A 26,122-nucleotide genomic window follows, 5' to 3' on the forward strand; every position below is an offset into this window, starting at 1 on the left:
CAGAACCACCTAGCATTCAGAAAGCAACTTAAAACGTGGATATTTGACAAGTAATCCTCCTCCCCTTCCTAAGCGCCTTGAGACCCTCTGGGTATGTAGTGCGCTATATAAATTCTCTGACTTGACTTGACTTGACTTGAGCCTAACCTCCCTCCCCTTGCTAAGAAGCAGTATTATTATATGTTAGAAAATATCTGGGCATTGTCAGCTGACCCCATAGCTTAGCCTATAGAGAGTAGATCTACGTCATAGGTGCTGTCTTGCTCTTCTCCCTCAATAGGTCCCTCTCCAAGTGTGTACTACCTATTCGTGTATTCTAATAAAACCAAAGTACGTTGTCCAAACAACAGCTGCATCGTTATATCTTAAAGAAGCACATAGTGATAGATTCCTTACCTTCGAATTACTCCCAGGCTTCAGACTGGATCCAGAAAGTTTTTGTGCGGCTCCGCGTCCATCGCTGGTGTTGTGGTTGCCAAGATGACGTCGCGGGCTCTACTAAGACGCCACCCGCACGCGCTGACGTCCGTTCTTTCTTTTTCCGTGCCAGCAAGCGCAGATCCGGGAAGAGCAGGAACCCCCAGTCAATTTTTGACTGACTTTTTGAGGCTTTTTGTCTCCATTTTTCATCGAGTCTTCAACTGTTAAGGTGCAGTTAGGATGCACGGTTGTAAGCCCTGTGAGGACTGTCACAGTATGATGTCGGTGACGGACCCGCACCGAGTGTGTCTTTTCTGCCTGGGGCGCGACCCCGACCCCAAGTAATGCCCCGACTGCCGGGCCATGGTGCTGAAAACTTTGCAGGAACGGTCCCGCAAGTTGCTGGAAACCTGGCAGTCGGCTCCGCGCCGTTCGAGGTCCCGGTCCCGAGGGAGGTTGAGGGACCGCGCACAGAGTCATCACTATCGGACTTCTAGATCAAAGTCTTCGCACTCTCGGTCAGGTAAGGCGAAGCACAAGAAGTCGAAGAAACGACATAGTTCTCTGACTTCTCCGCCGGTCGCGCGACGCGGCGGAGGGTGTCGGTGGTGCCTCCCACGCGGCTCTGGCGGAGCCTATGCAGACACCGCCGGCCTACCCGCCCTTTCTGGGTTCGTCGGCGACTCCGGCCCAGATACAGGAGTTCCTGTCTGCCATGGATCGGCTCTTTGGGTCGTCTGGTCTCGCCGGTGCGCCTTCGGCCCCACGGTCCTGAGTGGGGGTCCTTGCTTTTCACCGCTGGTGGCTCCGGTTGACCTTGTAACACCTCCACCAACCCTGCCGGCACCACTTCTGACATTCCCCGCTCTTTGGAACGATATTGGCCCCAGTTTCAGCCCTGTAATGGACGCGGAGTCAGCCCGGCGTCGCTCGATGATGTTTTCAACACCGCTTGGGGATTTCTATCCCCATGTCCCTACTCCTTATTTTCGGCCTGTACATCATCCTGAGGAGATAGGGGAGGACTGGGAGGGGTCTGAGGACCCTCTTGCAGCTGCTTTCGAGTCTGAACAGGACTGGGCAGGCGAGTTGGGGGATGCCAGCTGTCTGGATACCTCACCAGACCTTGGCATGCTGTCTCCTCCTACCGTGGCTACGGAGAAGGGCGCTAGTTATGCCGTGGTGTTGCGTAGGGCGGCTGAGGCCCTACACCTCGAGCTGCCTACTGTGGCTGTCGGGACTAACCTCCTGACGGAAGTGCTTCAGCTAGCAGCTACTTCTGCGGAGCCGCTGCTTCCTTTCAACAAAGCACTTTCTGACGTTCTTCGGGCCGCTCTCTCCCAGGCTGTTGCAGAGGGGAGAGACGCAGCTAAGTTCATGATTCGTTGCGACCTACACACCGCCGACTCACTGGGCAAATTGATGGGGGAATGACGGTGGCGGTTCGACGCCATGCCTGGTTGAGGACCAGTGGATTCTCGGGGATGTCCAAAACACACTTATGGACATGCCCTTTGATGTCAGTCGTCTCTTCGGTGACAAAGCATACCATGCGTTGGAGCAGTTTAAGGACTCACGAGCTAGGGCCAAGTCCTTGGGGCTCTCCGCAGCCCGCACTCCCCAGCGGGTTGCTTTTTGCTCCTTCCGTTGCACTGGAAGGGCCGCCCCCGAAGCGTTCGCAACAAAGCCACAAGCCTGCGCAGCAACAACCACAGCGCGGCTGCAGACGCGGGTTCTGCCGTGGCGGACCAAGGGGCCAGCGGGCTGGTCAGTCCACCTCCACCCCGGCCACCACTGCCTCCAAACCTTCCTAGTCCGAACTTTAAGGCCCATCAGACGCCAGTGGACGGCAGGCTTCGCAATCACCTCCCCCACTGGCGCACCATCACATCGGACAGGTGGGTTTTAGAAATAGTACGAAGGGGCTACTCCCTCCCCTTCGAGACTACCCCAGCAGCCACGCCACCTCAATGCCACTGCATGTCGGGGGATCACTTGGTGCTTCTTCAGCAGAAAGTTGTTGCCCTCGAGCACATTCCGTCATCAGAATTAGGTTGTGGTTGCTATTCCCACTACTTTCTGGATGTTGAAGGCGGGCTCGCCCCAGACAGTCGTCTCCCACCTCCTGACTACGGTCGACCTCCTGCATTTGCTGGGGTTCTCCGTCAATGTGCCGAAGTCGCACCTGATTCCCTCTCAGAAGCCTCTTTCATATGCAGCTGTTCTGGCAGTTTCGGGTCTATCCTCCCGAACAGCGAGTCCAGGAAATTCAGGCTCTGATTCCAATCTTTCAGCCTTTATCCCCGGTTTCGGTCAGAGTGGTCCTGAGGCTGCTGGGCCTCATGGCCTCCTGCATCCTGCTGATCAATCATGCCAGATGGCATATGGGGGCTCTGCAGTGGGACCTGAATTCCAGTGGGCTCAGCATCACGGGAACCTATCCGATCACGTCCAGATCTCGGAGGGCACTGCACAACAGCTGCAGGGTGACTCACGGCAGACCCCTCTCCCAACCCCAACAGGAGTTCACAGTATTGACGGATGCGTACCTCCTGGGATGGGTGGTCACATGGGAGAGGCGGAGATCAGAGGCCTCTGGTCCCCGGCGGAGTCCAAGCTCCACATCAACCTTCTGGAGCTTCGGGCGATACGACTTGCACTGAAGGCATTCCTTCCCTCTGTCAAGGGGAGAGTAGTGCAGTTGTTCACCGACAACCCCACCGCCATGTGGTGCTGCAACAAACAGGGCGGGGTGGGGTCATGGACACTATGTCAGGAGGCCATGCGCCTCTGGACCTGGCTGAAACATCAGGGCATTTTCCTGGTGGTTCAACACCCGTGAGGTTCTCTGAACGCCAGAGCGGAAAAACTCAGCGGGTAGCTGCATGATTGATCACGAATGGCGCCTTCACTCGGACGTGGCGCATGGTCTCTTTCGGCAGTGAGGAGAGACTTGGTTAGATCTATTCGCCACCGAAGAGAAAGCGCAATGTCAGCGGTTCTGTGCATTGGAATTCCCAAAGCAGCACTCGGTAGGTGACGCTTTTCGTCTCGAGTGGAGTTGCAGTCTGTTGTACGCCTATACCACTTATACCCAGAGTGCTGAAGAAGATCCGGCGCAACCAGGCCCAAGTATATTCTTGTGACCCCGGACTGGGCTCATAGAGTTTGGGATCCAGAGCTACTCAGTATGTGAATCGATCCTCCGATCAGACTGCCTCTTCAGGAGGATCTTATGTCGCAGCAGCAGGGACCCGAACCTGTCTAGCCTTAGTTTAGGTGGAGATCAGCTCCTGTTAGAGCACCATCAACACTCTAATTTTGCTCACCTTTTTCTATCAACGTCTTTGAGAATAGGATTCGCACAGTGCCATCCATGCCGAGATAGAAAGGGACAAAGTCTTTTGCAATTTGTACAGCAACTTTTTTTAGCCTAGGATTAGCACAGCGCTATCCTTGCCGAGTTGTAAAATGACAAATCCTTTTACCACTCCATGAACAGTATTACAGCTTTGAATTGGTAAAATACCAACACAGCCAACCTGAAATTAAGAAAAAGCAACCCCTGACACATGTTTTACTATCGTTTTAGCTCTTCAGAGAGGTTAAGCAGACATTTGAGGTGAGAAAATGTAGACTGTAGCTGGTGTTGATTGTGCTGTATACAGGAGCTGCTCTCCACTTAAACTTGGGAACTGCCCGGAGTTCTCTGCTTCTTTTTGCATAATTTATGTGTCACTCTATGCCTAAAAGGGTATTGTTTTTATCTATCTATCTATCTATCTATCTATCTATCTATCTATCTATCTATCTATCTATCTATCTATCTATCTATCTATCTATCTATCATTTGCTTTAAGAGTAGTATGTCATTGTGAAACCACAAATTATGGTCTCAGCTCCATCGGTCTAGTTTCATTTTTTCAGGGGTACATTTCACATGAATGTTGTCTAGCATAATAGCAGGACTACTTCTCACATCAACTGAATTACCAGCTGAGGAATATAAATATGCTAATTTGGTTGACTGCTATCTTTGACCAGGGGATAGGGATAGAACATTCTTACCAAAGTTTGATGTCCCCAGGATATAAGAATAGGTGATTGCAGATCTTAAGCTAAAATAGATTCCTCATCAACATGACTATAAAAGTCACCTAGAATAATACCCACTTCCCTTTTGTAGTGACAGGAGCTAGAAAAGTTGCATGTTTTTTTTTGGGGGGGGGGAATGGGGGCTGTAAATCACAGAAATAATACAAGAAAATATTAATTTACAGCATACAAAGCTCTTCAATGCTGCCATCGAATGGGTGCCCAGATGGTGAATGCCCTGGATCTGCAATCTTCGTAAAGATTGCACGAGTCCTTAATGTGAGGCAGCAGCTCTTCTATCAGTGTGAGACCCTTGGATGGTACACACAGCTAATAACTCCCTTAACGACCTATTGGAACTTGCTCCATCTCTCTATTCAGTTGTTTGAGCTTTATAATTTCCCACACGTTTGGAGTAACAGGATGGTGGGTAAAATATCAGGTTTAATGTACCTACTGTACTTAACACCTCTAGTCCTATGATCACCCTGCCCCCTTCATCCAGGATTCTAACCCACCATAAATATAAATGTATGTACAAATGGTGCAAATGGACAGAAAGGGGCCCTTGATAAGTGTACTGGAGACGGAATCTGGGCACTGAAGAGGTAGAACATGGACTTTAATGTAGTTGATGATGTTTTTTATTACTTGTGCAGAGGTTCTGCAGCCTGAATCTGGTGGAAGTGTTTTACATAATTTTAAATACACGATACACTAAGTAAGGACTTTGTCTTTTTTTTACTAGATCTTACTAGATTCAGTAAATAAAATCATTTTTAACTTTAGTTTAAATTGGTATGTTTTTAATGGGAAGAGTAATTCATAACTGGAATGATGACTAGAAACAACATTGGTTATCCATCCATTTACTTTGAGTACGATTTCAAAAGTAAGAAGGTATGACGGTTTGGTTTGTGAGATGATTTTTCCTTCTCCTTCTGCATCAGGTTTGTAATTGTTCTTATGTTTATTCAAATACAGCGCCATCTTTAAAAGCTGGAGCAGGTGAGCGACCATCAAGCACAACATCTTCGGAAACACAGGAAGCTTTTGTGGATGATTTTAGAGTTGGCGAACGTGTCTGGGTCAATGGTACTAAACCTGGATTTATTCAATTTATTGGGGAGGCTCAATTTGCTCCAGGGCAATGGGCAGGCATTGTTTTGGACGAATCTATTGGCAAGAACGATGGTTCAGTGGCAGGAGTGCGTTATTTCCAGTGTGAACCCTCAAAAGGAATATTTACTAGGCCTTCAAAGTTATCCAGAAAACCCTTAACAGATGAGGAAGCTAATGGTGTCCAGACAGCATCTGCATCTAGAGCTACATCGCCAACATCTGCGTCATCTATCAGTATGGTGTCTTCACCGACTTCAGCAGCGCTTAATTCAGCTACTCCTCTCAAATCACCTGTGGCTAAGGAACCAGTCACCCCCTGTCAAATAAGCAATCTAACAAGAACAGGAAGTGAATCCATATCTAACCTGTCTGAAGCTGGATCCATAAAAAAGGGAGAGCGGGAACTCAAAATGGGAGATCGTGTTCTGGTAAGTTATTCATGTATAAAATGTCTTAAAATGTCTAAGAGTAGAGTGGGTGTTGTTTTTTTTGTTTTGTTTATATTTCTTTATTAGTTTCAAGATAAACATACAAAGTACTGAGTTGAAATGCATTCTGTAATCCCTGCTGTGTTATCTGCAAGGCAGAGAGCTAAATTAAGACCACAAACAAAGGGATCACAAACAAAACAATAACGAATCCACCCCCCTACCCCCAGTCTTACCCTCTCCCTCCCAGTAAAGGCTCAAGACATAAACAATTGGTGTTTCGAGTGCACACCCCGGCTCCGATTGTCTGTTCCTGTGAGTCCTGAGGTGACGCGTTGTTCAGAAGTGCATTCTGCGGTGAGTCTGCCAAGCGTACCAGTCTTAAATATTTCGGACAAGTGAGTTCCCTGAATTCCGAGGTTAACAGCAATAATAAGGGCTCCCACAGGTCGGTGATACGGTCTTCCCCCAGTGAAATAGGACATTTTGTAAGGCCTCCCCCAGTGCCAATGCCATCTGCTTGCCCCTCCGAGATCTAAGTGGGAAGGTGATAGGATTGGGCAGGCCTAGGAGAATTTAGGACCGGAAGCGGGGTATTTGGGTATTAAAACGGGTATCAATATCATCCAGTACCTGTTGCCAATAAATTGAGATTTGGGGGCATTCTCACAAAGGTGGGTTAGAGTGCCCAGTGATCCAGAGGCTCTCCAGAATAGGGGGCTACGTGCAGGATTGCCTCTGTGGAGCCACTGGGGTGTCCATTACTAGTTGTTACTATTTTTGTTGCAGTTTCTATGTTAGCAGCACTATGTGCAGAATAGTGGGCCCTGTAGTAGATATCCAGCCATTCCTGCTGTATAACACCCTGCCCAGCTCCCCCTCTCACCTCCGTTGTCCGGAAGTTTTCTCGGTGTCGGGACTACTCCTGATGAACTTGTAAATGTCAGTTGTCAACCGCGTGTCTGTATGTCTCGTAAGTAATCATTTTTCAAAAGATGTGAGTGGTCTCTCGGCTCCCTTTCATATCTCTGGCTGCATTACCCAATGCCTAATCTTTTGAGAAGGGTAGCGCTTTTGTTCTGAAGGTTATGCTGCGCATGTAGGTCATTGAAAGACAATGTCCCTTCCAAGTAAAAGAAATGTCCTACTGAACGGCAACCTTTTTTTGACCACCAAGCAAAGGCGGTTGTATCAAGTCCTAGAGTAAAATCGAAGTTATTGACTATGGGCGTGATTGGGGACGGGAATGTTTTGAGTCCCCGTGAGATGGCGACCCTGTCCCAAGACGATAAAGCGGAATGCGTGACCTCTGAAAGATACAGGTTACGTGGTCTGACGGATTTAGTGAGAAAGAGGACTACCTATAACGGTTGCCTAGCTAATGCCTTGTTCATGAACAGCCAGTGCATCTCGGATTCCGGCCTGGACCATTCAACCAAAGCTCTCAGCTGCACTGCTCAATAGTATTCCTAAAAATTCGGAATTACGCGTCCCCCATCGATTGGAGCCCTTTAACATAGTTCTCTACGCATCCAAGGGCGCTGGTCGCGCCAGATGAAACACTCTAGGTCTTTCTGCAACGAACGCAGCACTCCTGAAGGAGGGGCCATAGGGAGGGCCTGAAATAAATATATGATTTTAGGTAAGATTGTCATTTTTATTGCTGTAATCCTGCCCAGCCACGACAGTGAGTATGGTCTCCATTTGTGGAGACAGTCTCTGATCTGCTGCAGCAACGCCGTGTAGTTTAGGGAGACAGTGCTCTGTATACTGGCTGCAAGTTGTTGACATAGGTAGGAAATAGAGTCCTGAGCCCATTGTAGGTGGTACACTCGCTGGAGTGACTCCAGCGTGGCTGGTCTGAGAGTCAGGCCAAGAGCTTGGGAATTTCCGACGTTAACCTTGAAGTCTGATATTTGCGCTCAAGCTCAGCCAACAAGGCTGGTAGTGACCGCTCAGGCTGTTCAAGGGTGGCCACAACATCTTCAGCATAGAGACTAACTTTGTGGTCTTCTCCCCCAAATCGTACCCTAGATATTAAGGGGTCATCGTGCACTCTTTGGGCAATGGGCTCCATGTATAGAGCAAATAAGAGTGGCGAAAGAGGACACCCCTGCCTTGTCCCCTGTTGTATTGACAAGGGGGCGGAGATCACTTTGTTCACCCGGACTATAGCAACCGGTTTAATGTAACTGCTAAAAACCCAGTATATAATCGGTCTGGCAATCCAAAATGACGTAGGGTTGCTTTGAGATAGTGTACCCTATCGAACGCCTTCTAGGCGTCCACAGATAGTATCATGCGCTCATCTTGGAAGCGTTTAGATTTATCTATTAAATGTATCAGGCATTGGTATCGTCGGAGCACTGACAACCCGAGACAAAACTTGATTGGTCTGGGTCAATTAACCCGGGAAGGCAGGGGGAGAGTCTCTGTGCTAGGATTCCAGAATCCGTCTGGGCCCGGGAATTTGATTGCTATTAGCTTTGATTTTCTTTTTTAAATCTCTTTTATTGTTTTTGTTTTATTACAACAGTAACAACAGCCATCAGCATTAAATAAATTGCATGTATAGTCATTAGGTCACATACTGTGATACATTCTGGTAATAAGAGCATTACAATCATTTATACAATGGACATGTAGATATGATAGCTGTGAGTAAATCTCATTAGACCAGGGCCTCTGTTTAGCATCTAGTCCTACTAGCTAGTTTACTCGAATATTGCTTTCAGAGGGCAACACCAGGATCCTGGAGCTGCCTGAAGAACCATAATAAGCTGTGTTTTTGGTAACGAGGGGGGGAAGGAAGCGGGTAGAACTTGGACTGGAGTTGGAACATCTCGACTTGCCAGTGTGCATTTATTAGTTTGTTGCTTGTTGCCCCTAATCCCTTCATCTGGACCACATTTCCCATATCAAGATATATTTCTGAGGTATTAGTGTACAATGTCTTGTGCCATAGTGGTGGTTCTGGATGTCGTGGGGGTCCCTCCTCACTTGCACGGTGCTACCCATCCGGGTCAGGTGTCAATGCAGGCTGGGTTGGCGGGTGCGCATGATAGTGCCAAAAGTATTGTTTCCCAATGTGTGATTATTGGTATTTTCCGAAGGCCTATGGTTTCTTCACAGCGAATTGCTATGCCTTCTGCTCTAGCCCATGCGAGTGTGGAGTGCCGCCCAGCTTAGGAGTGTGGTGGGTCTGGCGCTTTCCAGCGCTTTGTAATTAGCTGTTTGGCTGCTATTCTGCCCAGATTTAGGGATCTAGATGTAACCATGGTGCTGCGCGTTCTGTGGAACTTCTGCAGTAATACGTGGGCACTTCAAAGGGGATCACCCTTTCAGTGCAGTTGTGCAGTGCTTCAGCTACCTCTCTCCAGTATGCGCTAAGGCTGGTGCAGCTCCTCAACATATGTACCAGGTCTGCATCTAAAACAGAGCACCTGGGACAGGCAGAATCGGTACGATTAAAGTATCTGTTGATTTTGTCTGGTGTGTAGTACGTTCTGTGTGTAATGTAAAATTAGATCTGCCTAAATCTCATGTTCCTAGGGATCTCAACTGGGATGGCAAAAACTTGCCCCCTTTCTTTGTCCGAGAATTGTCTGCCTAGATCTCCCACCCATTTGTGTCTGAGGGGGTCTAAATTAGCCGCTGCATGTTGGCGCAGCGAAGCTTCGAACCTCAGCATAAAGTGCCTGCCTTGCCCCATTATGTGCAAATATTGTATAGTTATCCAGTATTGGAGTATCTGTCATAGATTCACATGCTTAGAATCATCCCCGCCGACGAGGTGGGAGTCTCGCGGTACAATAAAACCTATACATCACAGTCATAATAACATCACATTATAGGCTACAGTAGATAGCAAGCCACTACATTAGCCTATCTTAGTCCTTTTGTTAAAAGAACCAGACTTGGAAACCAACCAATCAGGCAGCAGCACCCTCTTAGAACCTTCCCCAAAGAGAGGCAAACCCTCCGATTTTCTACCGCACCTCGTGTGTTAGGAAGTCTCCCTGAGCTCTGCTCAGTTTTTCCTTACTTTTACCTCTTTGTGAGAGAAAATGTCTGATTCTTCTAAGAAAAGCTTGTTCCTGGCCTGTTCTTCATGTGGGAAGAAGAGATTACACTTTGAGGATCCACATAAGGAATGTATCTACTGCCCAGCACACAAAGTCAAGCATTGCAGGATCTATAGAACCTTTCCTGCTAAGACCTTGAAGGATCGAGAAGGGCGTCTTTTGGTATGGTTGGAGAAGTTAAAGGCTTCGTCTGAGGTGGTATCTGGAGTTGAAGGCAGTGCGAGTCCTCAAGCTTCCACCCCTCTGGCCAAGAAGAGAGATAGGTCTGAAGATCCACCAGAGTAAGACCCTGAAGAAATCTCATTATGAGATTGGTCAATCTGCCTCAAAATCCCTTCCTGAGCCTCCGTTGACATCTAAAACTGCTTCGTCGACGAGAAAATCTTGTCAGATGGTGAGCGAACTTTCAGCGCCGTCGAAGAAAATTCCATCGTCGACGAGAACTCCGTCGACGGCGCCGTCGACGATTATTACATCACCGTCGACGATACCGGTCCTTTCGATGCCCACTTCGTCGTCGGTGATCCCGGCGATGATGCCACCACCGTCGACGACGATTCACCTTTCGTCGACGAGTACGCCGTCGACTATGTTACAAGTCCCGTCGACGAGCCCACCGTCGACGATGCTACCGTCGACGAGCCTACCGTCGACGATGATTGCACCTTTGACGGCGAGCCCACCGTCGATGACAACAACGACCTTGACGTCGACAACCACATCGTCGACTATGACTTTTCCGTCGACGACATCTATGATTTCAACGTCGACTGTGTCATCCATTTTGGCAATTTCTACAGATTCGGATTCGCCATCTATGTACATTTCAGCTACGCTAAAGCGTAAAAGGCCGCCGCCTTTACAAATCACGCCAGTTTTAAGCTCCAAATTAACATCATCTAGGCAATTTTACCAGGATGTGTCACATATTTCACCTCTACCTCCTAGCCATTATTTGGAGGAGTCTGATAATGACGATCCATTTGGACAAGCACATGACCCTTCTCAACTCCGGATAAAATACCAGGAGGATGAGGACGAAGAGGAATTTTATGAGCCCTGTGAGTCTTTAAGAGGGCCTCAAGAATCATTCCACCAAGAACCTATGGTTCAGATGCCTGCAGCTTTGCTCAAGACTTAACAGCAATGTTAAAGGATTATAATACTCGTCTTCCACCAGTCGCAGTTCCGGTAGGAGAACCTGCACCTACAGAAGTGCAACCTGTGACTTCTACTACCCCTGTCTCAGAGCCCCAGGCGGTTTTACCTCCACAATTCCATCAGGATGATGACTGAGACACGGTGGCCAAAAAAAGGAGAAATACTAAACTCGCCCACTACTGTGGATGAATGGGACGAATATCTTATACCAAGGCCAGCTTCGCCAGTTCCACAAGTTGTTGACTCACCTCCTGAGGACATCAGAAGTTTTCATGCTATTATGGAAAGGGCAGCCTCTAGGTTCCATCTGTCAATGCCAGTACAAAAGACTGAATGTTTTCTGTATGATTTTAAAGACCAGAACAGAAAATCAACTCTCTCGATTCCAATAATTGACCATATCTGGGAGGAAGGGCTGAAAATAATGAAGACTCCGTTTTCAGTTCCGGCGATCCTCCCTAGGATTAACAAAAAATACAAGGCGCCAGACGACGCCCCTGCCTGCCTCTCAGGTCACTCAAGACCAGATTCCGTCATATCTCAGGCGGCGTAGAGGAAATCTCGGAATCCCTCTGCCCCAGTAACAGCTCCTCCTTATAAGGTTGGTAGGCGCCTTGACAACATCCGCAAACGCTTTACCACCATGGCTGGCGCAACTGCTCGAGCTACGAATTGTTTGGCAATTTTAGGTAGATATGATCGACAATTATGGTCGGGCATTTCACCTTATATAGAGTATCTGCCTGATGATAAAAAGATAGAAGCAAAAAGATTCTCATGGAGGGCGAAGGAGCAGCTACCCTTAGATGCCAAGGATGGCTGAAATCCACTAACTTTCGCCCTGAAGTTCAAACAAAGATTTTGGACATGCCCTTTGACGTCGATTTATTATTTGGTAAACACATCGATGAGGCATTGCAAGAAATAAAAAAGGACACCGATACTGCTAGGTCGTTTGGTACCTTGCTGTGTAGAAAAACTCCTTTTCAAAGGAGCAAGGGGCAGAGGCTCATACACCTTTTGTGGAAGTTACCAGAAGTACTAGCAACAGGGTGGCCAAGGTCGTTACGGATACCAGCAACAACAATCCTATAGAAATCCCCCAGCGGCCGCTTATAGGCAACAAGGCAGGAAACGTCAACCTCCGGGAAGAGATTCTGCCAGACAATCTCATCGCACCTGCACCAGATATGCCTCAAGAATGCGAAATCTCGAGGCTTTCCCAATATCTCGAAAAATTGGAGAAAAATCACCACAGACAAGTGGGTATTGGATATAATAAGATTTGGTCACACACTGGAATTTACCAAATTTCCCCCTCCTCATCCACCTCTGAAGAAAAACCCACTGCATATTGCTCTACTCAGACAGGAGGTGAAAGCTATGTTGTCAAAGGGAGCGATAGAAAAGGTACCACGCTCTCAAACGGGAAAGGGATTCTGTTCTCTCTTTTTTCTGATAAAGAAAAAATCTGGGGATTGGAGGCCTATCTTGGATTTGAGAATGCTAAACAAATATCTTCGGAAAAATCCTTTTGCATGGTAACACTCCAGGAAATCCTCCACCTTCTAGATCATGCAGACTTAATGACAACATTAGATCTTCCGGATGCATATTTCCACATCCCGATTCATCCCAAACATCGAAAGTTCCTAAGATTTACTGTGGCAGGTGCACATTTCCAATTCAAGGTTCTCCCATTTGGCCTACGCTCAGCTCCGAGAGTCTCCACAAAATTTCTAGCTCCGGTAGCAGCTCATCTCAGGCTGCAGAGCATCCAATTATTCCCATATCTTGACGACTGGCTGATAAAGGCTCCATCCTTTCGTCAGGCTTCTCACGCAACAGCAAAATGCCTGCAAGTTTTTCACTCTCTAGGCCTCTCTCTAAACGTCCAGAAGTCAAGCCTCTATCCTTCCCAAGTAATTCAATTTTGGAGAGCAAAACTGGACACTCTTCAAGACAAAGCATACTTGTCCAAAGAAAGAATAATTCACCTTGTCTCTCTGGCATCAAATCTCCTAAAAAGAAAGTTCGCTTCAGTGAGACTAATCAAATCTTTTCTGGGGATCTTGTCATCGGTAATTCTGCTAGTGCCTCCTGCGCGGTTGAAGATGAGACCAATTCAAGAGGAGCTGGACAATCAGTGGCTCCAGATCTCGGGTTCGTTCGAAGACCTAGTCCAAGTAACTTCAGTTATGAAAGAAACTGTTACTTGGTGGAGGTGTTCCAGAAATGTCTCAGTAGGGCTCAGTTTTCAGCCTCCGATTCCGGACTTCATACTCACTACAGATGCCTCCCTAGAAGGTTGGGGTGCCCATCTTCAGGACCTCAGCATAAGAGGAAGATGGTCTACAGCAATGGCAAAGATGCACATTAACTTTTTAGAACTTCGAGCCATTTTCCTGGCTCTGTAGTGTTTTCTGCCGGGGTTCTACAGATGTCATCAGAACCGAAAACACCACTTCATGCATTATTTAAACAAGCAAGGGGGTACCAGATCTTGCATTTTGTCCCAAGAAGCTCAAAACATCTGGAAATGGCTTCTCTTGCACTATATTGCAATCAAGGTGGAACATCATCCAGGAGTCCAGAACACCTTGGCAGACAATCTCAGCAGGACAACAAAATCATGCCACAAATCGGAACTGAATCAAATGATTCTGGAGAATGTCTTTCAGAAGTGGGACAAGCCGAAGCTGGATCTCTTTGCCTCCTGAAACAATCATAAGTGCCTTTTCTTCGCGAGTTGGGAACCGTAGAAGGGCTCCTGGGGAAACTCCTTCATGATGAGGTGGACGGGAATTTTTGCTTGCGCGTTCCCTCAGTTTCCCCTGATCCCGAGACTTCTGCGCAAGATCAAAAGGGAACCATGCTGCATGATTCTAATTGCACCGAAATGGCCACACCAGCACTGGTTCACAGAACTTCTCCTTCTCTCCAAGTGAAAGCCATTCCGTCTTCCAGTACTACCGAATCTGTTGTCCAGGAGCGAAGGCCAGATTCTCCATCCTTGTCCAGCTCAACTGCAGCTCCATGCTTGGTTTCTGGATTCACAGACTTCAAGGATATAGACTTACCTCAAGACTGCAGACATATTTTGAATAGAGCAAGAGCCCCTTCTACATTACGGACCTATGCCTTAAAATGGAAGAGATTTTGTTACTGGTGCAGCAACAACAACTTACATCCCCTGGAATGTTGTCCTGATAAGGTTCTGCCTTATCTGTTGTCATTATCTAAGTCTGGTCTCTTGTTTGCTTCTGTTAAATTGCACCTGGCCGCGATTTCTACATACAGACGATCTTCAGGAGCGCCATCACTTTGTTCCAATCGTCTCATTAAGCAGTTCCTGAAGGGCCTTTTCAGATCTTTTCCACCTATTAGAGCTCCTCCTCCAGAATGGAGACTGAATCTGGTGCTACAGCAACTGATGAAGCATCCATTTGAACTCATTCATAAAGCAGTTTTAAAATATGCCTCATGGAAGACAGCTCTTCTTTTGGCACTCACTTCTTCCCGACGAGTGAGTGAAATACAAGTGTTCACTATAAGACAACCATATTTGAAATTTGCAAATGATTATGTTCTTTTAAGGACTAATCCCACGGTCATACCTAAGGCTCCTACTTCATTTCATCTCAACAAACAGACTTTCTTTCCTAATCAGTCTTCCTCGGCAGAAAAGTCTTTACATTCTTTGGATGTCAAAAGATGCTTGAAGTTTTACATATCTCGAACTGTATCCATCAGAAAATCTGGACAATTATTTATTTCTAATGGTGGTAACAAGCCAGGATCAGCAGTGTCAAAAGCTACTGTCTCAAGGTGGATTGCATCCACTATTCAATTCTGTCATACCAAGGCTGGCCATCCGTTGTCAAATAAGCCTAAAGCACATTCTACCAGGGCAGTGTCCTCATCTACGGCACTGTTTTCTGGTGTGTCTTTGGATAAGATTTGCTGTGCTGCAACCTGGAAGAGTGTGCACACTTTCACTCGGCATTATTGCCTGGATCTGGCAACAGAGGCTGAGTCAGCAGTTGGACAAGCAGTACTACAAAACCTTTTTAGATAAGGTAAGCCTTGTGATGGGAATATATTGTTTCTGCTATTGTACAACACTTAATTAATCCTAACCAAAGTTGCGTATATGTATGGCTTACTAGTTATTTCAGTACAGATATGCCTGCTTGATGTGGTGTATTTTGGATTTTTCTTATGATACCAACCATCCTCTATGCATCTATGTATTATTTACTGCTAGCTACTCTGATTTTAAGCATGTGAATCTATGAAAGATACCCCAATACTGGATAATAAAACGAGTTACTTACCTGTAACTTCAGTTATCCAGTATTGGCATCTTTCATAGATTCACATGCGACCCACCCTCCTCCCCGTAGAGGCTTACCTTATCATTATGGCATACTAACTGTCACTTGGGCTACGAGAATCTGAGGGTTTGCCTCTCTGTGGGGAAGGTTCTAAGAGGGGGCTGCTTCCTGATTGGTTGGTTTCCAAGTTTGGTTCTTTTTACAAAAGGACTAAGATAGGCTAATGTAGTGACTTGCTATCTACTGTAGCCTATAATGTGATGTTATTATGACTGTAATGTATATGTTTTATGGTACCGCAAGACTCCCACCTTGTCGGCGATGATGATACTACTAAGCATGTGAATCTATGACCGATACCAATACTGGATAAATGAAGTTACAGGTAAGTAACTTGTTTTCTAAGGTGTGTGGGCAGTTCAGTAGTTAGGTCACCCCATAGCACCGTGAGCATGGCCAGGAAGGACCGATGAAGGAGGAATTGACCTGCAGGGAGTCCATCCAATTCCATCAGGGTCGCATAGGGAAGCAGAGCGCCGTCAAGGTAGAGGTCTCCAAGGGTCTGTATCCCCGCCGGGTGCCACTGTTGCAGTTCTATCGTGGAAAGGGTTGCCTGTCCTTTAGGAGCACCCACCAGAGGGAGAGCGGGGGAGTAGGGCATTGTGCTCCGAGTTATGAAGCGGCTCCTCTTGTAGCACCTAATGCTATGCTCAGCCATAGTGATTCTGGAGGCCTCCTTACATGCGCAACGGGGTGAAAGAGCTGGAGTATCTGGGATGAGTGCTTTTAGCTTTGATATGGCAGATATAACTTCCTCTAGCCTAATTGGGGATTCAAGGTCCTCCACCTGACTAGGAACCAACCTGGAAGTTGTCACCCCTTGTAAGTACTGAGTAGGAGCCTCTACGGGGAGGTCCTGCGCTTTGTATAAGGATGCATAGTATTGTCTGGAGCTGTCCCCAGTGCCTTGATCAGTAGCTCGCTTTTGCCCAGAGTGATCTATAACCATTGAAATAGTGGATCATTGTCGCTGGACCCTCAATTTGTTTGCCAAGAGTCTCTCGCATTTGTCACCTTTGGAGTAAAATGCATGGTGGAGGCTTAAGGCAGCGTGCTCTGCTCTATCGATATCTAGACCCGCTAACTGAGCCCTTGCTGCTGTTAATTGCCTCCAAACCCTGGGAGCACTGGTTCTTTGGTGTATTTGCTATAGTTCTGCACCCTCTGCAGAGAGTTGGTCCCTCTTTTCTCTCTGAAGTTTATCATGCATAGGTATGGCTAAGAACTCCCCCCTTATTACCGCCTTCAATGTGTCCCATAGAATGGCAATAGGAGTGTCCGGCATCTCATGGAGGGCCAGGTAATCTGCTATAGCCTTTGTGATACTCTGAATAGCCATGGGGCATTCCAACACAGTCTCCCTCAGCCTCCTCAACCGGCGAGTAAGGTGTGGGCAAGAGATATGCGCACTGCTCAATGGTCCAACAGAGAGCAAGGAAGTATCTCGACTTGCTGAATTTGCCGGGACATTGTATCACTAGTCAATATATAATCAATTCTGGCATATGTCTTGTGGGAGATGGGAATAAGACATTTATTCTCCGGACGTCGGGTGTCGGGATCTCCAAAATGTCCGACAGTCCTGCATCATGTAGCAGCTGTCCTCCTCTTTTAGTAAGGACCCCGGTCTGGCCGTAGCGCTGGGTCGATCTATCTAATTCATTGTCCAGGATGAGATTGAGGTCGCCCCCTATGATCGGTGATCTGTCCGGGGATTCGGCTACGTCTTTTACTGCCACATATAGTAACTCTTCCTGTCTGGAGTTTGGGGCGTATACTGTGGCAATAGTGAACGCATGTTGGCCTAAGGTAAATGTATGCACCAGCAGCCGTCCCTTAATTTCGGCTCGCTTGGGGCCTATTTTACCAGGGAAAGTTGCAGAAACCAAAATGGCAACCCCTGCTGTTTTGGCAGAGTGGGATGAGAATAGCTTGTGAGGAAATGCCCTGGCTCGCAGTCTATGGGTGTCTTTAGACAGCAAGTGAGTCTCTTGCAAGATTCAAATATGTGCATCAGTGTTTTCTGACAGGATAGCCCGTCTCTTAGTTGGGCTATTAAGACATTTTACATTTAGCAAGAGTATCCGGAGGGTCGCAGCCATAGGGGAAATTTACAAGAGCGCAAAGCATATCTAAAGGGCCGTGGTCATCACAAAGGCCAGATTCACTAGCGCACGTGAGCCTGTTGGGTAACCGGGGTTCATCCCCAGTGGAGTAGTCTCGGTTAGGAGGTCTTGCGTGTGAGGGAGGAGGGAACCCACAAAACCACAAAATGAAACATATACAGTAAAACATGAAACCGCGAACATCGTTAAAGTCCTGGGGAAGCAACCGCATGGAAAGCAGGGTCCATCCCGCCTCCCTGTCCCGCCCAGGCCCCATGTAGTGATGACCAGGGAGCGTTCCTCCCCAAAGGTTTCGGATTCAGGGTCTTGCCCCTCGGACCCCTGTAGGACAGCTCATATCCGGTTGTTATTTCTCCAGGAACGGATTTCGAGATCCTCTGTGTGGGCCATGAGATCAGGTTGTTGGTCTTGCAGGCGGATGACCTCTTGTTGTAGCTATTCGATCTCCTTGTAGCCTGCGACTCCAGCGTATCAACTCTGTCTCCTACTGAGTCCAGATCTCTCTGCACATCTCGCAGCTCCTGTGTGATCTCCTTTTTCATGGTTTGGAGGTCATCTTTCAGGGAGGCAAATAGGAACTCTAAGAAGGAGTGTGTAACCGGGCTCTCAGCCACTGCTGCATCCACATCTGCAGGATTGCCAGCCGGGGAAGAGAGAGTCCCACAGTTCCCAGCGCCCAAACTGAGTAGAAGGTCCTTGTCTACCCGCTCTTTCATAGGTTTGTTGGATGCCATCCCGAATGAAACTACACTTCACTCTGACGTGCCGTTAAATTCAGCTGAGTCCGAGATAATGGTTGCTATCCTATGGCTCCTGCCTCATTACAACTGGTGCACCGCAGCACCTGATCAATGTGGGTTGTATTGCAGGCCTGCGGTTAACCTCTGTAGGTGAGGGCTTCTCCACTCCACGAGCCTTAAGCTCACACAAAGCGTTACCGTCTTCAACAGCAGCCAGAGCGCAGGCCTCAGAGGTTAGCTCCCAGCTCCAGGGCCTCCGTCGGCTCCTGACAGGCAGAGTTACCCTACCCCCATTCCCCACTCCACCCCCCCCCCCCCTCCCCCACCCCCCCGGCTTCGTCATGGGGTCGGGCCTTTCGCTGTTCAGTCTGACTAGAGTTGCTGCTCGTGGCCTCAGACCTTGGAGATGTCTGGGAACTCCGGCTTCCACTAATCCCTTTGCAGCGTGTTTCGTGGAGCGGGGGCTGGGGATGGAGACTCTGGCGCCACTAACCTTGTTCTAGTGCAGCGTGCAGTCCCTGCCGATCTAGCCCCTCCACTGCTCGGCTCACTCGCTTCCCACTGTTTGTGGAGCTGCCTGGTTCAATCCACACAGGCCGCTCGAACGCAGGCCTCTGGGTCAGATCCCCCGCTCTGATGCTCTTCACCATCGCCGGAACAGAAGGGGGTCGTCTATCGTCCGGGTACAGCTCACACTCAGCCAGGCCGATTCGCTCCCGGCAGGTTGCCCTTTGCGAGCGTGAAGAGTCTTCTATACTATCTGTGTCATCCCAGCTTCAGAAAAAGAGCTTGTCCTGATTATCAAAAGAAGTGTGTGTAGATGTATGAATGAGTAGTGTATGTTTGGTGACTAGTGTGTGGTTTTCGGGGTACTTCTGTTAGTTTTTTAAGAGAAAACTTATTTCATATTTGACTTCTAAATTATGTATACAATGAGTATGAAATGTTTTTTTTTTAAATCAACGCAAATAAAAAAAATTATATATTGAAGATTGAAAATGAATAATAAAAGTAATTTTGATATATATGCTAAAAAATGAATAAAAATACTAAATATACTTTGATCTATGTTGATCCGAAGGGAAAATTTCTTGAAAGCATTTGAGTAATACTGTTTAAGAAATTATGGTGAGGCCACGTGGGAATGTCTTATATTTTTGTTGATGTTGTCCCCTCTTTTCCCTGGCTAAAAATTATCTAATAGAGGGGGTCCCAAATTCATGCTGTTGCCCTATGCGAGCAACCGCGGCTCCAGCTACACAGCACTCTGGGAGAAGTTCGCTCCCGGGCGCGGGCAGGACAGCGTTTCCGTGACCTTTCCTGCCCAGTTCCACACTCATGAAGCTAAGGAGTTAGGTCCTGGGACATGGAGTGAGCTGGACCTTATTAATCAGAAAAATACAACTAAATGCTCACACCAAACTAGTTTTCAAATAATTATCTTAAGACCCAAACCAAAAAGTTTGTTTTAGTTTGTCCGGGTACTTTTATTTATACCCTTTTGTACAATAAATTTTATAAACTCTTTTTATCGTATTTGTGAATGAAAAAAGAAACATATATACATTCAATACTATTTACACTAATATACAACACATATACATAATACATGACATTACTGATAAAAAAGTGAATACAGAACACACATCCTACATACAATACAAACAATACATCTTAGTACATTTGTACTCAAATGAATAAATCAGTATTCAAAAATAACTTTCAGACAAAGTGAGAGAAGGAGACAACTTCACCAAACGGTGACCAATTTTAGAACTAGTAGCCGCTAGTTAACGCAATCAATGATATTATTCCCTCCTTAAGTTTTGCCGATGCGTTTCGAATCCAAGTAAACTTGTTCCTGGATTCTCATCAGGGCTTTGTCACTTATCTGCAATAGGTGTAAACAACAATAAAGTTTTATTTATTGATTGAATAACCAGCCCCAGGGGCATGGACAAACTGAGCTGCTCTCCAGACAAACTAAGGTACGATTATTTCTGTCAGTTCGAGTGGTCATCTTGAACAGAATATAAAATACACCTAGCCTTATCAGAATAAAAAACCTTTTTTGTAGTAATCATTGATATAGTCAAGCAGCTAAAAGACATATCCGAGTTTCAAGAAGGCATAGTTGGCCCAATTCACGCAGGTAGATATACAGAACTACCCGGGGGTGGCAGTGTGTTGGGGATAAGAGAGGCAAAATTCAATCAATAAATAAAACTTTATTGTTGTCACCGTTTGGTGAAGTTGTCTCCTTCTCTGACTTTGTCTGAAAGTTATTTTTGAACACTGATTTATTCATTTGAGTACAAATGTACTAAGATGTATTGTATATAGGATGTATGTTCTGTATTCACTTTTTTATCAGTAATGTCATGTATTATGTATATCCATATCCATATCCATCCATATCCATATCCATACTAATATTATAAAGAGAGAGCCCAAACCTTTGAGGCGGGTAATCTCAGTAACCACAGCACCAATCAAAACAACCAATACAGCGTTGGAAAGGGCAGTTGTAGCAGAAGGACATAGGCTATGCAGACAGCCACCATATACGTTTCAAAGGTAAAAAAGCTGTGCCAGCAAAGTAGACCCTTGTGGGCATGTCTGCGTTCTGCTGTGGGCGTGTGCTGGAGGTGTTACTCAAACTGCTGGGGGCATGACAAACGCTGGGGGCGTGTGTCCGCCCTTCATGCCATGTGAAGCACCAACTACGCAATTGCGCCGCATCAAGGGGCACGCTGGGGGCGTGACACGCTGGGGCCTTGTGTCCGCCCTTCATGCCATGTGAAGCGCCAATTACGCAAATTGCGCCGCATCAAGGGGCACGCTGGGTGCGTGACAAACGCTGGGACCCTAAAATACCCCTGTACCTCAAAACCCAAACCTACCCCTGAACCCTAAAAATACCCCTGTACCCCAAAACCCAAACCTACCCCTGAACCCTAAAATACCCCTGTACCCCAAAACCCAAATCTAGCCCTGAACCCTAAAAATACCCTTGTACCCCAAAACCCAAACCTATTCCTGAACCCTAAAAACACCCCTGTACCCTAAAATCAAAACCTAGCCCTGAACCTAAAAAAACCCGTACCCCAAAACCCAAACCTATCCCTGAACCCTAAAATACCCCTGTACACCAAAACCCAAGCCAACCCCTGAACCCTAAAAATAACCCTGTACCCCAAAACCCAAACCTAGCCCTGAACCTTAAAAAATACCCCTGTACCCCAAAACCCAAAACTATATCTGAACCCTTAAAATAGCCAAACACCCCAAAACATATACCTCAGTACCCCAAAACATAAACTCCTATACCCATACTTACCTTATCCAAACATTAAAAAAAACATGCTTTTACCATTCATACATTTACAACGAATTTCGTTGTAAATGTATGCGTGGTAAAAGCACATAAAATGTAATGCCAGGCGTTATAATGGCATTGCGGAGTCATGGTACTTTCGTAATGAAAGTATGCAGAGTGATGGTAGGCGGAAAGAAAGTTGCGGAATAATGGGTGTTTACCGCATGAAACAATCATTCAAGACTCACACAATTCTAATTGTTAGACGGTCACTGATGTCCCTCAAGCGGGGCACACGCAAATGAGCGTGTCACATTACACACATTCTATTTTATACCCGGACAACGTCGGGACGGGCTGCTAGTGTGTTGTATATTAGTGTAAATAGTATTGAATGTATATTTGTTTCTTTTTTCATTCACAAACGCGATGAAAAGAGTTTATAAAAAGAATTGTACAAGTCAAAACGGTATAAATAGAAGTACCCGGACAAACTAAAACGAACTTTTTGGTTTGGTTCTTAAGATAATTATTTGAAAACTAGTTTGGTGTGGGCATTTTGTTGTATTTTTCAGTTCCACACTCACAAAATGGCTTATGGGGGGGAAGGCCTAGGCGGTTTTACGGAGAGGCAGGCAGGCACGTGTCACTCGGCCGCCATCTTGGCTACGCCCTCGAGTGGGTGTTGTTTTGAGGAGAGGAGAAGGTTCGACAGTTTTCAAGCTGTCATGTATGTCGGACTGTGTCAGTGTTAGGCGTGAGACCGTTGGAGCAAATTATGTTTGCAGGATCTTATTGAAAAGAAGGGCCTATGAAATACAGGTTGTTGCATGTCAGCTACATAGGCTGAGATAGGAGTGGTGTCATATGCCTACTACCTATGCCTAAGTGGGTAGGGGGAGTTGTAGGTTTTGCCTCCTAGCTCCTAAGAAAATACAGCAGAAACACCATTTAGTGGCTAATCCACTTTCAAAGTTATACCAGTAACGGCAGGGATATCCCTGAGAAGAGTGGAAAGTAAATGCAGGGCTTTTAGAAACACCTTTGTCTAAATAAGCTTCCTTTAGATGCCTTCATCTCTGGCACAAGTTATAGTTCATTATTTATCAAGGCACTGATACCCTTGGCTAAAACTAGAACTCACTCGTGATCTATTGCAGTACTTTGAACTACGTGTTTTTTAATATCCTCTGTGCTCTTGAATCTGGAAACAGTGAAACATCCACCTTACATGCCCCATTTTGGTAAATGACCTGTCTGGTTACATTCACATCTATCAGAAAAAAATCAGTGATCTTAAGGCTTTACCCTGTAAAAAACCATGCAATGTTTTCACAAAAATAGTGATGATCCTCTCAGTGGTCTCCACTTTCATTATGGAAGTGTTGATGGAATTTTATTTGAATCAGGAAATATTTCTTTTAGGTTTCCAGACTAGATCGTGGATCAGCTGAGAAGACATTGTACATCTGGGATGTTTCCAGAGCATTTCTATTTAACCTCCACTGTCCAAACAACTTTCAAATCAGTGTTTTACCCCAGGCAACATAATCAAGAATTTTGAGGAAATAAGTCTGTTGTATCTTCAAATCTTAGGTCAGTAGTGCAATTCAGACGTATACCACTAGAATATGTTTTTTTCTATGTTCTGCTCAGGAAGCAAAATTATTAACTGCAATTTTTACTTCAATACATCACCAACAACTACGAAGCCAAAACTCCCCTGCTATAGTAAAACACTTGCTCTGATCTGCAAAAATACTAATTCAAGACGCAAAATGGCATGAAAGCAATTTTTCTAACTACTCTACCTCATCCTGACATGGGGCACATAGTAGTTCCCTTCCTTGACCGTGCCTTATTAAGCAAAGTAGTGTATCTGGCACTGTGATTAATCCGACCTGTGTAACCAAAATAAAACCTGGTAGGATTAGCAAAGGTTCCAGAATTCTCTTTCTGATGGTGAAAAGGACTAGTTACAAAGATCAATACAGTAAACTTGTTTTAATATTTATTTTAATTCCGTGTGACTTTGTCATGCTCAGCCCATTCCACACATTAAAATCCTTCTCCTTCTCCATTACCATTTTATTAGTTTATGAGTGATGAACTAGAAGGGTATAATTTTAAAGCACTACTGTTTCCCAAGAAGAGTATCCTGACACTCATTCTCGCCATACAATACAATTATGAGCACGCAGGGTATGAATTTGACCCAGAATCCCAGCTTGCAACGAGTTCTCTTTTTTAAAATCTTGTACATTTGTCAAGTTTCTTCCCTACCAGTGAACCATGCGCCTTGTGGCAAATAGAACTTGTTGTTTTACTTCATAATTTAGCCACCTTCCTTTTTCCTTGCAGTGTTCTTTCAAAAATTATGTTTGTCTGCCTTCGAAAGCCTTATTTTAAGGTGTGCCTCTCTTTCCCACTACTGAACACTATATTTTTGCAATAAACCAGGCAATCCATTTCAGTTATTGTTTCGTAGGTTTGATTCTGTATACTCAAGCATACGCTGAAGAATCTGCTTTGAGCCTATTTCATTTATTTCTTTTTCCATTATTATTATTTTTTTTACCTTTAGCTTGCATGAATTATAACCTTAACTTTGAAACTATGGATTAAAGCAGTTACACTGTCAAATCATAATAAAACAGTGACAGTATTGGGTCTTCTCACAAGAATTGCCATTTTATCCTTTCCTACGCTCAGCTTAGAAACAATACCTGAGGTTATGCTAACTGTACAATAAAGCAGTAAAACACTTCAGTCGGTGTTCACATAAGATCCATGTGCAATCTCCATGCACCCCTTACTTTATCAAATTTATCAGGACTTCTACTACTCCAGTTCCATACACCAGTTCCAACTCCTGCTCCATTGATCCTGTGAAGGTATCACTTGGTTGCCCCAGGTTTGAGCTATACCCCATTTTGCCATCACGAGAGCCAAATAAAGAAATCTTTATTATGCCTGGGAAATCACCATATATCCCATTCTTCAGTAGTCCTAACCTTGGCAGTACCTCTTGAGCTGTACCCACACGGTCATCCATCCTCCAGCCAAAATATATGGTAGATGTGTACTTTCGCAAGCACAACCTAGACTCAGTTTAGCCAAACTGATCAAGTTGTGTTCTGGAGTAGAATATCCTGTGTAAGACTTTGGGATGACTACTTGTGTAGCTGGCTTTAATCGTCCTTTCTCACAGATGCATTAGTACCTCTTGCCAGTCACACCTCTCCAATATTCCCACATCCTTTCCCCATTTAGATTTTAGTTTTACATGTGTATGTAAGGCATAATCTGCGTTTTGTATTTGAAGGACATACCTGGATTTCATTTCTCCAGTTAGATCATTTTCTAATGGAGTGTAGTCTGGTATGTTGTCTCAGTTTTCAACGTTACTCCTCTTTGTGACGCAATTAGAGATTTATTTTAATCCCATGAGTCTCACATATCTGGGAGATGGACTGCATGGCATTAGACCCCCATATTTCTCTCCCTCTTGTTAATCCACTTAGTAAGCATTTTACAAATTCTTGTAGTCTCGTCACTTTTGCCATGCCGGTGCCCATCCACAGCGGTGATTCCTTTGTCACTTTTCTCCATCTCTCACTATTCGCTTTCCTGCATGCTTTCACAGTTACCTCTATTGGTGAAGGTAGGAGAGATTCCAAATTGCCACCATACAAGTAATTTTAGTAATCAACAGGGAGGGAGGAGGGTAAATGGTCCATTCTGTTCCCCAATCTAATATGCTATATCATCAAGTAGGAGAATGGACACTAGTAACTACGAAACTGTAGGTTGGTTGTGTAGCAGGGTTTCCGTTCTCCCACAGAACTGTGCATAGAGATCTAGAACCTCAGTGAGTTAGGATGATCCAAAACTCATCTCAGTGTCAGAAATCCCCTTACCTAGCTAGCTACAGTGTCTCATGGATCATTATGAAATGATCCATGTCTTAGACAAACCAGAACATGATCTTTAGAATACCTCAGGAATCGTGGAACACATGAACACTCTTTCGTTATATAATCATTTCAAACCAAAACTGAGAGTCAAAGAACACACGTGCAAGTTTGAAATATTTATTATTCAATGCAAGGTTCTCAACCGCAGTATCTTGTATAATACCAAAATGCAGATTATAAAAATCAGAGTTAGCAGCATAGTAACTAATCCATAGTAAGCAAAAGGTGATAGCATGTTACAATGCAAAATCT

At 45.7% G+C, this 26,122-nt stretch overlaps 1 protein-coding gene across 13 annotated transcripts in view; it reads left to right on the forward strand.

The window, feature by feature from the left end:
• CLIP1 (CAP-Gly domain containing linker protein 1) overlaps positions 1-26,122 on the forward strand; it is an 804,228-nt gene that overhangs the window by 158,149 nt on the left and 619,957 nt on the right. For all 13 annotated transcript variants that reach the window (XM_086942960.1, XM_086942953.1, XM_086942958.1 and 10 more), the window contains one exon: positions 5,500-6,065. In XM_086942960.1, coding sequence (XP_086799086.1) covers positions 5,500-6,065 — 566 coding nt within the window. The remainder of the gene's footprint in view (positions 1-5,499; positions 6,066-26,122) is intronic.

Source organism: Lissotriton vulgaris, chromosome 11 (assembly GCF_964263255.1).
Source record: "Lissotriton vulgaris chromosome 11, aLisVul1.2, whole genome shotgun sequence".
In the NCBI taxonomy this organism is placed as follows: Eukaryota; Metazoa; Chordata; class Amphibia; order Caudata; family Salamandridae; genus Lissotriton; species Lissotriton vulgaris.